Source organism: Calypte anna, chromosome 22 (genome assembly GCF_003957555.1).
Source record: "Calypte anna isolate BGI_N300 chromosome 22, bCalAnn1_v1.p, whole genome shotgun sequence".
Lineage (NCBI taxonomy): Eukaryota > Metazoa > Chordata > Aves > Apodiformes > Trochilidae > Calypte > Calypte anna.
In genome coordinates, this window is record NC_044267.1 from 552,956 (window position 1) to 568,588 (window position 15,633).

General features: G+C 48.8%; 1 protein-coding gene across 2 annotated transcripts in view; it reads left to right on the forward strand.

Annotated features, from left to right (window-relative positions):
- The window catches only part of ZMAT4 (zinc finger matrin-type 4), a 47,327-nt gene that overhangs the window by 5,472 nt on the left and 26,222 nt on the right, over positions 1 to 15,633 (forward strand). For both annotated transcript variants that reach the window (XM_030464173.1, XM_030464174.1), the window contains exon 2: positions 8,373 to 8,474. In XM_030464173.1, coding sequence (XP_030320033.1) covers positions 8,373 to 8,474 — 102 coding nt within the window. The remainder of the gene's footprint in view (positions 1 to 8,372; positions 8,475 to 15,633) is intronic.

Consider the following 15,633-nt stretch of genomic DNA (forward strand, 5'->3'; position numbering starts at 1 on the left):
CAGACTTCTTAAGAATAAGTCATGCTAAAAGGAGAGCTTCTTTCTCATCTGGCTCTGGTTGTGCCAGGTGATGCTTTACTAATAAATGCTGTAGCAATAGGAGCTTCTAGGCTATGCAAGGAGAGGGAGACTTTTCCAAATCTTGGAGTCAGAGGATCCCTGATTTCTGAAAGGAGCAGCCTGGGGCGTAACTGACTCGAACCACTCTGCATCAGCAGTTTAATTTCTCACTGATGAAAATAGAATGGTTTGCAGTTCTGGAGACCCTTTCACACACAGCGCTGGAGCATTACAATGGGCACTGATGGACCATTTCTCATTGCTCATCTGTTGTTAGGGGAGAGAATAGTGTTGTGGTTTTCTTCCCCAGCAGAAAATGAAGCATGAATTATCTGAGTAGCTTGCCGAAATGCTCCCAAAGACAAGGCAAGTCTGACATAAAACTTAAAAAGTCCAGCGTGAGAGATGAGCATGAGAGATGCTCCTTTTTCTTTGAGGAACACAAAAGCACACAAAGAGGTTGTGGTTTTTTTCTTTTTTAAATCATGGATGGACAAAGGAAAAGAGAGGGTGTTAGGAGGGATGTAAATATTTTATGTTTTACTTAAGATAAAGCTCCTTGTTGTTTGCTGTTGTGTACAAAGCTAGTTCACAAATAACACAAATGATGTGGTGAAATTTATTGAAACCTGCTAATACCTTTTAGGGGATGTGGAATTTGGATGTGCAATTAATTAGGCCAGGGGTTTAGCTGCACCGTGCTAACGAGGGGGCTTAGACACAAACTGTTTGCATTCTTGGTGTGTTTCTAAATCATTTATTTAATTGATTAAAAAAAGCTCTGGTGTAGCAGGGGAGCTGTAGCTGAAAGGAAGAGAGTCCATCCATTATTATATGGTGTGGGGACTCCTGGCCAAAGCTGCTTGGCTACCTGGAGGGAACATGGGCTCCTATAAACCCTCACACGGTGAGGCAGCTCCAGCAAATGTTGGATGTGGCACTGGTGGGAAGGGAGAGGAGCTGAGCCCACCCATGGGAGCTGGGATGGCAGTGAGGATAACCAGGAACATCCCTGCTTCTGCTGCCCTTAACTTCATTAACCTTTGTGGGCAGGGGTTGTTGAGTGCTGTGATGTTAAACTGATTGGGGGTCAGTGCTGCTGGGGCTGGTTCTGGAATGAGATGTTAGAGTGTGTGCAGGCTTTTATCAGGAATCTACTATTAAAATAATTCCCATCTGTGCTGGACAGATTCCTTCTCTGAAGTCGCTTTCTAAGCTGTTGCCACCTTACATGGCTTTGCCTCTTGGGTTTCTGAGCTGAGGCTGATGGGGAATGACAAGCCCTGATTATGCAAAGTACCAGGGGGTAGGAGCTGCAGGCACGGGATTCAGCTTGACTCTCCTCCTACGGTTTTGGATGTTATTAGGGAGCCACAGGAAAAAAAGTAGGTCCTGCTTATCCAAAAATAAATGTGGCGTCCTGATTGTAACTGCAGAGAGAGGCTGAGTGGGGGCTGCTCCCCAGCACCTGCCCATCCCCAGCTCCTGCTGTGGCACAGCCTGGGCACCAGCAGGGCTGGCACCAGGGCAGGGCAGCAGCACCCCCGGATTTTGGGGTGCCCACAGCACAGACGGGCTCTGGGCAGACTCCAAGACTATTTATGCCTCTTTTTTTGTTTCCATAGCAACCACGAGCATCACATGGTAACCCTGGCTCGGCAGCACAGGCCTGCGAGAAGCTATGCTCACCCTGAGATCCCCACAGCCCGATGCCAGTGGGGTTCCCTTGGGGGGTGTGGGGGGTTCTGGGGGGGCCAGGGCAGTGTTGTGGTCATGGCTGGGACATAGGGAGAGCTCCCAAAAATGCTGCACTGGAGTGACTGCCCGAGCCCCGTCCTTGAAGGGCACAGGATGCAGAACTGATGCCCTGAGGCAAGAGATGTGATTGCTCCTTGTTCCTTTCCCACAAACTTTATGAAGGCAACCACAACGTATCAATCTCCTCTTAAAAATATATTGTTAATCAAGTCACCACGTTTGCAGTTAAATCCTGCCATATGATGTTGTGTGAATAATTAGAACAATTGCTGTGTATAACCAGATACATGGATCTGTGAGGAGGGGATGATGCCACTCTCAAAACTGACGTTTCAACTTGGCAGCTTCCTTCCTTCCCCTCCTGAGGCAACTCATTACACCAGGTGTTTGCTCTCTGCCACACCAACAGGTCTTCCCTTTGCTCTCTAAATCCAGCCCCTGAGGTTTCCTCTGCTCACTGCAGACAGCAGGAGGTCACACAGGCTCACGATGGATTTTTCTGCATTATGGCTCTTTGCTCCCAGCCTGTGGTGCTGTCTGGGGATGCAGAGCATCCCAAGCTGTGGCTCTGTGGCATCGCTGCCTGGAAGGCAGAGGCATCGTCCACACCCCGTGGCCTCCCTCTGGCACTGCTTTTCCTCATGAAAAAAGCAGGTTTTGCTCGCTTTGTTCTGCTGTTCATGAACAGCATCTCTCCTGTGAGATGGTGGGAACATCTGGCAGCTCCCCCAGATATTAAGTTTCATGGGGATTCAGTGAGAGATCCCCAGTGGGATCCTGATGCCGTGGTCCCATGCAAAGCCATGTACCTCCAGACCCCCTTTCCATGTCCTGCTCCCCTGGTCTGACACAACACTGCTCTGGAGCCAGTGCTGGGCAGGGAGCACAGACACGGGTGATGCCCTCTCATGGCACGGGAGCTATGAGGCTCCTTTCAAAACCCCCTCTCCATCTGTTGAGAGTTGAGAGCACACCACTGCTGTCTGCCTGTCTCTGTCTTTGTCCTGGCAAACATCGTAAAACAGGTCCCAGGAAAGGAGCAATTTTTCTGGGGAAGTTGGGCAAAGTTGGGCGTTTGGAGTGCTCGGATTGAGACCCGTCTGCTCTGAGGCTCCATCTCCTCCATGTTGCTCTCTGCAACCTTTCCTCTGTGTTTTGACACATGCAGCAGACACGTGCAGGATTTCTCCTGTTCCCCAGCTCATGCCACACACAATCTTGTTCTGATTTTCAAGGCTCCAATAAAGCGTGTCAAAAAGCATCAAAGGCTGAATGCAGAAGTGAAGAAAATCAACTCTGGAGAGGATTTCAGGAATGGAGCAGAGAGATGGCAGATAAACCCCAAACCAAACAAGAATTGCAGGGAAGACCAAGGGTGGGAGAGATGGCAGATGTGCAGCACAGCTGGAGAGACACAGAGCATCTTTGGTTTGGCAGGAGAACAGGAAAAACTGAAAATAGCATGGATGTCCTCTGAGGACATGGGTCATGGTGAGTTCCTCAGGAGCATGGATCCCACCGGCATCTCCTGCAGGATGTGGGATTATCTGGATTTTACTGCTGCTGCCCCATCCCTGCCCCTCTCTCAGCAACCAGGGATGCTCTCTGCCCTAGGAGGCTGATGTGGTCAGAGGATGCTTTTCTGGAGGTGACAGGAGCAGAAGGAGAGTTGAGAACTGAACCTGTGGAACCTGCTCAGCCATCCTCACGCTGATGGTGCTGCCAAGGAAGGCACTTCAAAAAAAGCAATGTTCTGTGTGCCTTCAGGTGCCTTGTTGACAGTGTGGTGACAGAGTTGCTGAAAGCACATTAATTATTAGTAAAGTGGTTTTTTCTTTTTATTGCAAGACAAATTCAACAACAGAAGAAAACAGGAAGAGTTACACGAGATGTTAATCCATGGGAGAGTGACAGCAGCAAAAGCCACAAATAATTCATAACAGGAAAATCAGGGTGCTTAATTTTTTGCTTGTTGTTTGTGCTTGGCATTCATGCACATGCTCAGTCCTCCCTTCAGTGCTCCAGTATTGAGGTTTTGGAAGCTGTAAATTCTGGGAAGGGTGATTAAGGCCTTTGAGAGTAAATTGGATAAGGGACCAGATTTTTTTTCTTTTCTCTTGGAAGAAACCAAGTTGCTGAATTCAGTGGCTTATTACACAGCACTCCTTGCCCTTGATTGTCAAGCAGAAAAAATGACCCTGTGCAGAAATTGCTGTTGCATCACCACAAGCAGGTGACAAAATGAGCACCTGGCTGGGAAGGCTCATGCCAAGGCATGAAAATCCTGGTGTGGGACAGCCCTGGTGCAGGGTGAATCGTGTCCAACATGTGCCAACCCCTGGGACAGAGACCTCAAGGTCTCTGCTATCCCCTGGGCAGGTGGTGGTGGTAGCTTGGGTGATGCTCCCCTGAACCTGGTAGCAGTGTTTGGGGGGAAATCTGTCAGGGAGAAGCAGTGGCTTTAAGTTTCTTTTTTTTTTTTTTAATTTTTTTTTCATTTTTTTTTTTAATTAAATCAGAAATGTAGCTGGAAGCAAACAGGGGTGGCAGGAAAAGTGGGAAAAGCCTGTAACTTCCATCCCTTTTCCTGGGGCACGTTGTAAAGTTTTGACAACAATTACCAAGGGACTTAGGTCTGATCTCAGACTTAGGTCCCTCATTTGCTGTGTCTATTTAACACATCCCCTCCTGAACTGGGGCTCTTGGTGCTTTGGGATCTGCTGGTGCTTGAGGACCATTTGGAAAAGCTGCAAACAATCTGCTGACACCAGGCTGGGCAGCCAGGGATGGAGCTGCATGCTCAAACACCCATCCCCGGAGTGACATGGAGTCATCTGCTGCTTCTTGGTTTTTTTTGTGGTTTTCTGCTTATTGTTGTTGAGATACAGAAATAATTGACAGTGAAAAAGTCCAGAGGTGGTCTGTGAAGGGATATAAAAGGCAAAACTTGAAATTAGAAAAAAAACCCTGTCTGGTTCATGTTTGTTGTGCACTCTGGAATCCCCACAACCCGTTGTGAATTTCCCGTTATTAAAATAACTTCTTTTTCTATTCCCTCAGCTCATTGCTCAAAAAAACCCCAAAACCAAAAACCAAAAAAACAAGCAGGGAGATGAACTTGATAACAGGGGGTATACAGTGATGAAAACAGAAGCAGCTTGCCAAGGGACAGTTGCTGGAAAGGAGATTCCAGCAGCGTTTCTCAGAAAGATGATGGGAAATCTCTGCTGGCAGTGACTGCAGACAGCAAGGGGCTGCTGCAGCTCAGCCTGTCCCATTGGGCTCTGGTCCCGAGAGAGGTTCTTCAAGCAGTTCTGGCTGGGCCTGGAGGTGCAGGAGCTCCTATTGTAGGGGCACTTCCAACACTCTCCTTAGGGACAGGTGTATCCGGCCGTGTCCATGTCTGGTGGGATTGAGCTGGTACAAAAAGTATCCTTAAAAAGGAATTTGGCTTTGATTATGCCTGTGATGTCAATATGTGGACTGCTGTCCTCTGAAATTTAATGCGACTTAGTTAACATCTTTCTAGCAGTTGCCAAAAACTGGAGTCAGCCCCATCAAATTGATTTTCATTAAGCTGTTAAAGTCACAGAAACTGCTGAGAAGAATCGTGGCCATATGGCACAAGGTATTTCAAATGAAATCTCTTATGACACAGTTTGCCATTCCTGGAGATGCTGCGTGCAGGGGGAAAGGGGGGCTTGGGGCTCAAGCCCAGCACCTGAGGCCATGACAAAGCTGCCTAGAAGGAGATGCAGGGGCAGTGTTTGCAGAGGAGGCTCCACTGTTCGTGCTCCTGAGGAGCAGGCAGAGCCAGAGCTTTGCTCTCCAGACCTTTGTGAGCAGAGCAAGGGCTTCTGCTCCACTGAACAGTTTGGGTCCAGCTGGCAGGGCTGTGAATCGCACATTAATTCTTCAACTCTCAGCAAGAAAAGCTTCTGAAAGCGTGTGGGGAACGTGCCCCTCCTTGCTCAGCATCTGTGGTTCTCCTCACATGTCTGAGGCATGGGTGGCTTGGTAGCCACGATGTGCTGGTGGGGGTGGTGGGGAAAAGCCCCCCTTCCATCCTCCTGCTTTGTGTGGTGTGAGGATCAGCCCTCACCAGGTCCCGGGAGGTCTGGGAGCTTTTAGGCACTTGTAGGCAGGGAGAGTCAGGGTGGAATTAAGTGATTAGAAATATATAAATGTTAATTGCTTGTGGACTCCCTTTATGACACTTGCAGACAGAAGAATTTAATAAAGCACTGATGGCATTGACCTGTGAACCAGTAATGCAGAGTGCATCTCACACCAGGCAAAAAGGAGGAAAAGAGCGGGCAAGACCATCCAGCAGCATCCTGGGAGGGTGTTGGTGCCTGTTCTGGAGCACAGGGAGCTGTGTTCACAGGTTCCTGACCTCACCCTCCCTTGTTCCTGCTTTGGGTGTTATCCTAGAAAGGAAAACAGAAATAGCAGAGCACGGGGCAGGAGCAGAGCTTGAGTGCTGCAACCAAAGGAGCTGCAGGAGTCATGGTGAGGATTTAGGGTTGTCCAGGCTTCTCTCCGTGGCCTCGAACAGGGGGATGGGACCTGCCACACCATGTCACAGCACACTGGGGACACTCCTGGCCCATGTACCCTGTGACTGGGCCACAGGCAGCAGAACATTCAACCCACAAGAACTTTCAGCAGAAGAACTGTATTCACCTGTTGTGATGCTGCACATCCTTGGGCTGTAGCAGTGGCTTGGAAAACCCCCCAGGCAATATAGAGGCTAAGAAATTCTATACCTGTGTCAGAAGTTACTGCTTGGAGAAAAATCATGAAATCCTCATCCTGGCTCAGCCCCTGCTGCTCTGCTGAGGGGCACAGAGCTCCCTTCATGGGCACAAATCTGAGAGGCCGAATAGGCTTGGGATCTGTTATCAGAGCATGAAGATAAGCTAATACTGAGTAGCTTTTGATTTACTCTGATTTTTGCAACGAGAGTTTGTACTGTGAGCATTGCAGCCTGCATGCAAATGAGGCCCTCGTTACCTGCCTCTGCCTTGGGTGCTGGGTTGAGGTTTAATGAGTCTCTGGTTTGCCTCGTGGCAATCTGTTGTATTTAAGTGATTTCTTCCCTCCACTTTATTTTGCCTTTGATGCAATTTTGCAACAATTCTTGTACTCCTAAAAAAAAAAAAAAGGGTCTTTTGGTGTCTTTGAAAATTTCCCAATGCAGTGTTTCTCTAGACAGAATAAATGAAGATTAAATCTAGGCAGACAGCAGGGAAAACAGGCAGGTGTCTCTGCAAGGGCACTGCAGCAGAGCTCTGAGATTGGTCTTTGTCTGGTGGACCAAAAGCACCCAAATAAAGCTGTTCCTGGAGCAGGGGACACAGAGGTCTCTGCAGGCTGGGAGCTTCTGGTGTCAACTCAGCTGCTTGTTGCTATAAAATGTGCAGGGATCCCAATACCTGTGGGGCTGCTGTAGGTTTTGGGGTTTTCTGCAGCTGGAGGACAGATGTGCACAGACAAGCTCATTCCCTAGCCTGAGAGAGCTGGGATCAGCAGCCCAGGATGGGGGCTGGGGGTCTGGGATGTCCCCTGCCCCGTTGCAGAGCCTGTACAGCAGTAATGGGCTTTCCTCCATGTCAGGGTCTTTCTGCTGGTGAGATCTTGTAATTTGCTCATGCCCACATTGTTTTGCTTCCCAATTAGTAGAATAAATGCTATAAAAATGGCATTAGTCTTCATGATGCCCAGGTTTGTTATGATGGTGAATTAATAGATTTTATCTTGGCATCAGTTGGGAGGCATTGGCCTCTATTTCCCCCTTCAATTGCACTGGATTTTTTTTTTTTAGTTTTTAAATATCCTGTGTATGAAGCTACTACTGGTGTTTTCTGGCTCTCCCTGGGTTCAGTCATTTATAAACCTCAGCCTTGGCTTTTGCACCATGTTTCAGTTCAGAGTTGGGTACCTGTGATTGCTTCCATAATGGGGAAGGTGTGACCAGAGAATTAAAACATTCCTGTGAACGAGGTCAGCTGGTGAGCTGGCTCTGTAAGTGCAAGTGTCCTGGTTGGAAGCTGTGGGGAACAGACAAATATTTAAACAGCTGCATGAGAACAGCTCAGCCTTGTAAATCACCCAAGCAATTTCCTTCTGTGTCGAAACTGAGGAATAGAACAGCTTAACAACACCTTCCTCCAGGTTGTAATGATATCTGTGTTTTGTGGAAAGCCTTTATCAGCCCTTTCACGTGGTGTAATAAATGGTTAAGTGTGTGTTGAGCCGTGAGTGATGTATGCTACAGCTGGTTATGTACGTGGCATTTCTGGAGCAGGGAGGTGATGGAGGAGAACGGCCACCAACAACTGCAGCTCCCCCCTGGAATAGAATAGCTGAGCAGCTCAGGGAGCACACAGGGAGCTGTGTGACATTGGCACCTCAGAAAACTGGTTGGGTTTCCTTGTGGCAGCAAGAACCCCTCGGCTCAAGCATTGCTCTGCCCGTGTCTCTCTAGGGATCCTGATCTCCTTCACCTTTTGTAACTCACCGTGTTTGTCTCTCCTCTCTGTCATGAACAGATGAAATCATCCGACATCGACCAGGAATTATTCACAGAAAGTTACTGCAAAGTCTGCAGTGCTCAGCTGATCTCGGAGTCCCAGCGCGTGGCCCATTACGAGGTAGGATGCTCTGGGTCTGCTCCTCTGGTCCCAGCAAGGAGCTGCACCAGCAGTTAAAGTTCCTTTTTGGAGACTTGAGATTCAACAGACTATTTCTGTTGGTGGCATCATGTTCTGTCAGTGATGTCACTGCCACGCTGTCTGCTGCGTGTCTGGGGTTTTTTTTTTCTGTTTAAATTTGCAAAGTCAGGCTGCAGTTTGGAGGGGACTGGGAGCTGCTTTTCAAGGAACCATAGTTAGCAGGATCAATGAAGAGTTCAGCAAAATGAACTCCAGCTTTTATATTAAATGTGCACTAAGCTTTGCTGGGTGGGAATCAGTGACTGTGCAGAGAGTAGAGTGGTGTTTGTGAATGTCTTTAAGCACTTAAGGGGTAGGCAAGCAGTAAACAATTGGAAAGGATATATTAATAGAGACATGTTAGAACAGCAATTAACAGCACTGCATATCTTCGAAACAAAATTAAATAAACTCCTGTTAAACAAGGGAGGAAATTGCTGAGGGATGTGCTGCTGTGCAGTCCTTCAAGAAAGGGAAACCCTCTGTCTGTCTGTGTCTGGGCACTTGCTCCTGGGGGTGGGCAGTGGTCCAGCCTCTCCTGGAGGGCTCCAGGAGGGAAAGAGCTGAACATGGAGAGCCTGGGGATGAGGGACTTCTGCACTCATGGGAGTTGTGGGGCTGAGCTGTGTTTTGCCTCTGGTGTTGGGTATGCTGAGTGTCAACAAAATCAGAGCCTGCTCTCTTCATTGGAAGATGGAGATTCCCCAGACTTTTGCTCTGTGTTTAGCAGTGGATCCAGAGGGCAGATGTTTGTCTCAGTGTGGCCAGTGGAGACATACAAGAAGAGCATCCAAGGATGCTGTGATCTGTAACAAGCAGCGTGGCCACTGGTGCACATTTCCGTGTGAGGCCCTTGGCGTGTTTGTTCCGGTGGATTTCTGAAGCCATCTCCTGTAGCTGCTCCTCTGGCTGCCCTGGGCGTGCAGCACAGATCCCTGGCAGCTGCTGGGAAGTCCAAGGCTGCAGTTTTAGGGCCACCTTCCAGCTCCTGATAGCTGGCAGTGCTGGTGCCAGGTTCTGTCTAGAGGAGGCAGAAGCTTTGCCGCAGGAACGGGAGCGCTGGGTGCTCAGCCAATGGCTTCTCTTCTGTGCCTGTAATTGTAGGTATGAGCTGAATCATTAATTCACAGCAGATGTTTTGGAAACGTGGAAAACAACCCGGTTTTCTGTCGTGTATTTCCAGCGCGAGGTGTTGTGCTCGTTTGTCATCCCCTGTGAAATCCCAGCAGATGCTGTGGATGATCAGCACCCGATGCTGTTCCCTCACCCTGCTGGGCTGCCTGGGCAGGGAGCTGGGGAAAGAGGGGTGGGATGAGGTGGAACTGGATATACAGGGAGAGTCCAGCCCCAACTGGGGTCTCCTGAGTGGCCCAGGGACTGGAGGTGCCTCTGCCTGCAGTGTTGCCACGTCTTGGGCACTCCAAGATCTGTTCTGCTCCTGCTCTGGAATGTGACACAAATCCTCAAACCCAAGAGAGGGGAACAGCATTTCCAGGGACCTGAGCAAATGACCTGTTAGTGAGTCACTTCCAAGGTGAACTGGGCTGCTTTTTCTAGTCAGGTGTTGGACACGCAGTGTGTGATTTCCACATCTACGTCCGTGATGGAAAATGATTAGTGAAAACTTTCTGTGAATAATTCTTGCTCTGACCCTGTTAGAGAGTGGTTTGTTCTGAGCATCTGCCCAGAGGAGGCTGTTGGTTCCACCAGGCACCTGCTCCAGAGGTTGTTTCTCTTCCCTGTCCAGATGAGTGGATCAAGCCTGTGGTCAGAATGGTCACGTTTACAACACAGCTTGATTGTTCTTGCCCAGAATTGTGGTGTTGAATGTTCCTGAGCTCCCTGCACAAAGCCCCAGCTCTTGCTGCAAGCCAATTAGTTAATGGCAGGAATGTAAAATTCACTGTTGGTTCGTAATTAAAATCCAGCCAGTCACAGTTTTCACACCTTTTTTTTTGTTTTCTTTTTTTTCCCCTTCTTCAAAAAGCACTTCATGGTCAAACTTGATATTTTCCTTATGAAAAGAATCAACTTCAGAAGATTAAATTTCCTGCAAATAAATTTTCATTTAATCTTCTAAAGCTGCTTTGTTGCAGCCTTTTGGCTGGGAAAAAATCCTATTGTCAGTGTCAAAGCACAGAGTCAGAATACAACACCAACTTCTTGCACGGAGCAAAACTTTTCATTTTTGATTGACTTGAAGTTTGTGGGGGAAAGTGAAGCCCTTTGCTGTGTTGGGAGCAATCTGGGTCTGGTGCTGAGCACACCAAGCCTGGAGCTGGTGAAGGCACCTGCAGGAGACTGGGTTGGAAACCAGCAATCCCAGTTTGCTCCCAGTGCTGGGAATGCCTCGTGCACCGTGGCATGGTTTGGGATGGTCAGCAGCCCCTTCCTGAGCCAGAGCTCAGAGATGAAGGGGATTTATCTTCTGCCTCTCTAGCACAGCCGAGTGAGATCTGCAGCCTTTGTGCCAGGCACTGAGATCTTGGCTCCTTTGTGCATGGGAAATAAGACATTTCTCTGTAAGAAAATAGAAGGAAACGGCGTATGAAAGGGGGATGTTTTTATCTTGCCAAACAGGAATAGTCAGTTCCAATCACTGTCTCATCTCCTTCTCCAAATAACTTGGTTATTCACCAATAACTCTTCTTTTCTTCTGTGCTACTTTGCCAGGAATAAAAAATAATTTGATGTCAGTTGTGCAATATTAAGCAGTATTATTTCCAAGGGCAAGTCTAGTGGAAAGATGACAAAAGAATTGGGTTGTTTGCAGCATATTTTTGCTTCTAACATGACTTAGCAGCAAAATACTGCCCTTGTTTTATCTGCTTTGTGTCCCTGGCTTTTTATGATACGTCTGCCATGCCTTTGCTCTCCTTTCTGTCCCTGTGACACTGCCAGGTCCTGATCCCTGCCCTGGAGTCGTGTTAGGGCAGAGCTGATCTGAGTAGCTGACCCTGGGATATTGACTTGTGGTGAAGCTGCAGGTGCCCAAATGAGAAAATGCTTCAGGAGGTTTCTCTGGGTGCTGTGAGGCTCTGCAGGTAGCATTCAGCATCCACACAAGAGAGATCTTGCTGGTAGCTGTCAGCCCCCAAAAGATCACGTGTGTGAATATTTTAATTCTTGAAGTAAATTAATATCTTATTTTGTCCCCTAAAGTGTCAGAAAACTCTCCTCTCGTTCCTGCTACCGTGTCCTTTGAGGGCACAGGCCTTGTGTGTGTCTTTCAAGCACAACTTTGAAATGAGGGATTGGATTTTTTTGTTTGTTTTCAAATGACCTCCAGGGGTGGCAGAAGCAGGAGGTGGGTACCAGACCTGGCCTCTTCCCACAGAGCCCTTTGGAGGAGACAGCAGAGCCCAAGGCCCAGAGCACACAGTCCATGCTACTGCAGCTCTATCTTGTATCAGGCTCCTGTGATTTTATCAGAAAAGCATCACTATTCAAATTCCATTCATCCCTCAGAGGTCTTGCAAAGAAGTAACTGAGGCTGCTGCTCCACCATCAGCAGCTCTTGCTGTCCTGTGGCTGCTTTCCCAGCTGCTTAATGGGCTCAGCAAGAGGGGAAGGGTGCAGGAGGAACTGGAGAGGGTTGGAGGGCAGCTGAGCTTTGGGCTGTGGGATTGGGATGTGGCTGGTGCCACAGAGCTGACTGATCAGGAGGAGAAGGAAAATCAGATGTACTTGCTGCAATGTGATGACAAGTCTGTGCCCCCGGGATGACTTTTTCCTTCTCTGTACTTCTGCATCTTGCCTTCCTAGGGAGCAGGAAGCTGCTTTGCTGCTGGGTGCTCTCTAGATCACCCCGAATTTAACACTTCCTTCCAGCTCTGTGGTTGAGAGAGGTTGTATCAATCACTTGGGTGAGCTGTGCTGGAATTTAAACAAGTTAAGCTTCCTCATCTCTGTATAGAAGTGTTCACAGCCCTTAGGAAGATGCTACCATTTATTTTCAAGTTTCTCCTTGAAAATCCTGCAGGAAAATTATCACATATGCAAAGCTGCTCTCAGATACCACTCCAAGCTGCATACTCATCACCACATTTGCTCCTTAAGCAGCTGTAACATTTCTCTCCATTGTAATCTTTATTGCTTCAGGTGTTCAGATGGTACTTTGCCTCTTCATTTAAAATGACAAAATACTCTGGGCCTGGAGGAAGAGAAGCCCAGGAAGGTGTTGTGTGAGTTTGCTTTGGTTGGGTCACCTTGGGGGAGGAAGGAATGATGCTCAAACACTTGTGGTGGGACCAGAGCACAGGGGAAGGGCAGAGGCAAAGGTATTGAAATTCAGACACAGAGGAAACTGTGGGGAACAAATAAAGTGCTGTGCCCTTTGGCTGGTGTCTGGAGCTGAGTGCTCGCCAGAATTTCTCACCATCTCTGGAGTGAAGTTTGGGAGCTGTACTGACAGCCTCAGCAATCCTGCTCGTCTGTGCAGGGGTTAATCTGCTCCCAGCTGGCCCTTCTTCCCTGGGAAACTGCATAAAATGATGGCTCGTGTGAAGGAATAATAAATGTTGTTTATTATGGGCACATTAGTGCCTTAAGGATCAAGATGTGTGTGCTCAGAAAGGCAATCTTGTCTCTGAAATATTAATGCAGGGGAAGAGCACGTTCTCTATTTAACAAAATAACTGCTGCACCAGAGCTCAAGGACCTGGAATATCCTGTGCCTGGTGCCAGGTCCCCAGCTGAGGTGCTGCAGGGGTTCCCAGCCAGGATGGAGGAGTGGGAAGGACACCCCTCAGCTGGAGGGGAGCCTGGTGTTGGGTATCACCAAAGACAATGCTAACATTTGCTAGCAATGCCCTCATCTGCTCTGCCCCTGCTGCTCTGCCAACTTTGAGAGTCCTGTGTAAGTACTCCAGAGGGTGGAGAAGGAGGGACCATTGCTCTGTATCAGCTGCTGGGGTGTACCTGTGTTTTTGGTGGCTGCTCAGAGTGCTGTCATTCTGCAGCTTGTGCTGGTGTTTGGTAGGAGATCCTTGGCTTGGTGTAGAAAAAAAAAAAAAAAAAAAAGCAGGCTGAAGAAAGCTGTTTTGTTGTTTGGTTGCAAAGATGATGAAGGTGCTGTTCTGGTTTTGGTTTGTGCACGTGTAGACCTGGTGCAGGTACCCAGTTCACAGGGTGCTAACAGCAGCACTTACAGCATCTGGAGGTAAATCCACACATGGTGCAGGAGAGGGATCCCTGGATGTGGGGGTGTGGATGTTTTCTGCTGAGGTTCTTGTGCTGCCTCTTGGCTTCTCTGCACAGTGAGTACAGAGCCACCAGGGCAGTGTCTGTGCTGCCTGGCAGTGTGCTTCACAAGGCTCTGTGTTTTACACTGGTGTCAACATTAATGGCTAAACATTATTTTTAATGCACTCCCAGTGTCAACATCTATGGCTTAATGGCAGCACCAGCAGACAGATAAAGCCTTCATGCAGCTCCCTTCCCCAGCACCTCAGTGCCAGTCCCATCTCTGCCTCAAAATAGCTGGAGTTCAAAGGGAATGGTAAAATCCAGCAGGGATGAGCCCCTGAGGTCAGTGGAGAGCAAGTGGGAATGTCACATTAAACCTGGATGGAATAAAAGCAATGAGACATTGCTCTGTTCCCTGGCCCAGCCATCCCTCGTGTCCCCATCCTGCACAGGGGAGCACCTCAGCATCCCAGGTGTTCACCTGTGCTCCTCTTTTATGTTTTAAGCTGGCAGCCCACGTTAGGGTTTGGGTTGCAGGTGTTTGGAAGCAGCGTGGGGTGTTGTGACAGAGCCACCCCCGTGCTGCACAGGGAGGTGACTGACACCCAGGGCTTCAGCAGTGATTTGTTTCAGGCAGATAATGATAGAATGGGAACAACTGTGCTGAGGAGACGTTCTGTTTGTGTTAACTCTCTGGTTTCCCACTCCATACCAGGACGACAGCTCTGTGCCAGCATCACCTCCAGCATCAGTACCCTGCGGCTGCTCAACATCAGCTGCTGAGCAGCAAGAGTTCACCTTGCTGGGCAAAGTGCATTTCTTGAGCTTCCTGCCCATCTTTCATGTCCTATTTCCCTTGGCATGATCACAGGGAGGTGATCACTGCCTGGAAAAAAAAATCCCTGAACACCTCTGAAGGACGCTGAGCCCTGCTGCTCGTGCCGTGCTGCTCCAGCAACAGGCTGGAAAGAGTTTATTTTCATCTTGTGGGGGTGTGTAGGACAAGAGATGCTTTGAGTACAGAAAAAATCAATATAGGAAATGGAAAGGCTAAAGATCATAGCTGAAATGGTGATTCCTGAGGCAGGATGCTCTCCTTGCTGTTCTGCAGGGATCTGTCAGGCTGGGAGCTGCAGAGCCCAGCCTGGATCCCACTGGGAGGGGGCAGGGTGGGTTCTGGGGTGATACTGTAGCCGTGGGGGATGCCCCGTGTTTCCTGAGGTGCCCACCCATGCAGGTTGCCCGTGTCACCCACCTCGTCTGCTTGCATGATGGGGACTGCACCGAGGAGGAAAACTGAAAGGCAGCATTTTATTTTCCCTTGGACAAATGCAGTTCAGAGATTCCTGTTCTCCAGGGACCTTGCTGGGCCAGCAGCCTGAGCCCTCTGTGGCTCTTTGCAGCTTTTTAATATTTCCAGCTCAGCAGGGAGGAGTGGATGGGAAGGGCTGAGCTCTCCTGAAGGGAATGTGTTCCATTGGGTCATGGGAGCTCTGAGCCCACACTGCAAAAGGAGAATCTAGATTCTTCTCTTATGAAGGTTACTGAAGCAAGAGCAGTGTTGGTTACAACTGGAAGGCCAGGGGAGTGAACCCTTCCACCTCTGCAGTTGCAGAGGAGTGGGCAGGTCAGCCCCCTGCAAGTCAGTGCCTTGGGGTGCAGCCTCTGCTGTTTCTTTTACTCAGAGCTGCTGAAGTCTTCTTGGTTTTGCATTTTTAAAATTGCAGATCAAGATCTGGGAGAAGCTGCTGGGACCTGTGAAATGCTTCCAGCCACGTGCACCCATCTTGTGGAGCTGCTGGTGTCCCCTTTGAGGCTGATCTCTGCTCAGGGTCATCTAGAGATGATCACAGAGAAAATTAGAGAGTTTAGAGAAAATGAAATGAGCTTGTGGTTGCTTGGCTGAATAGAT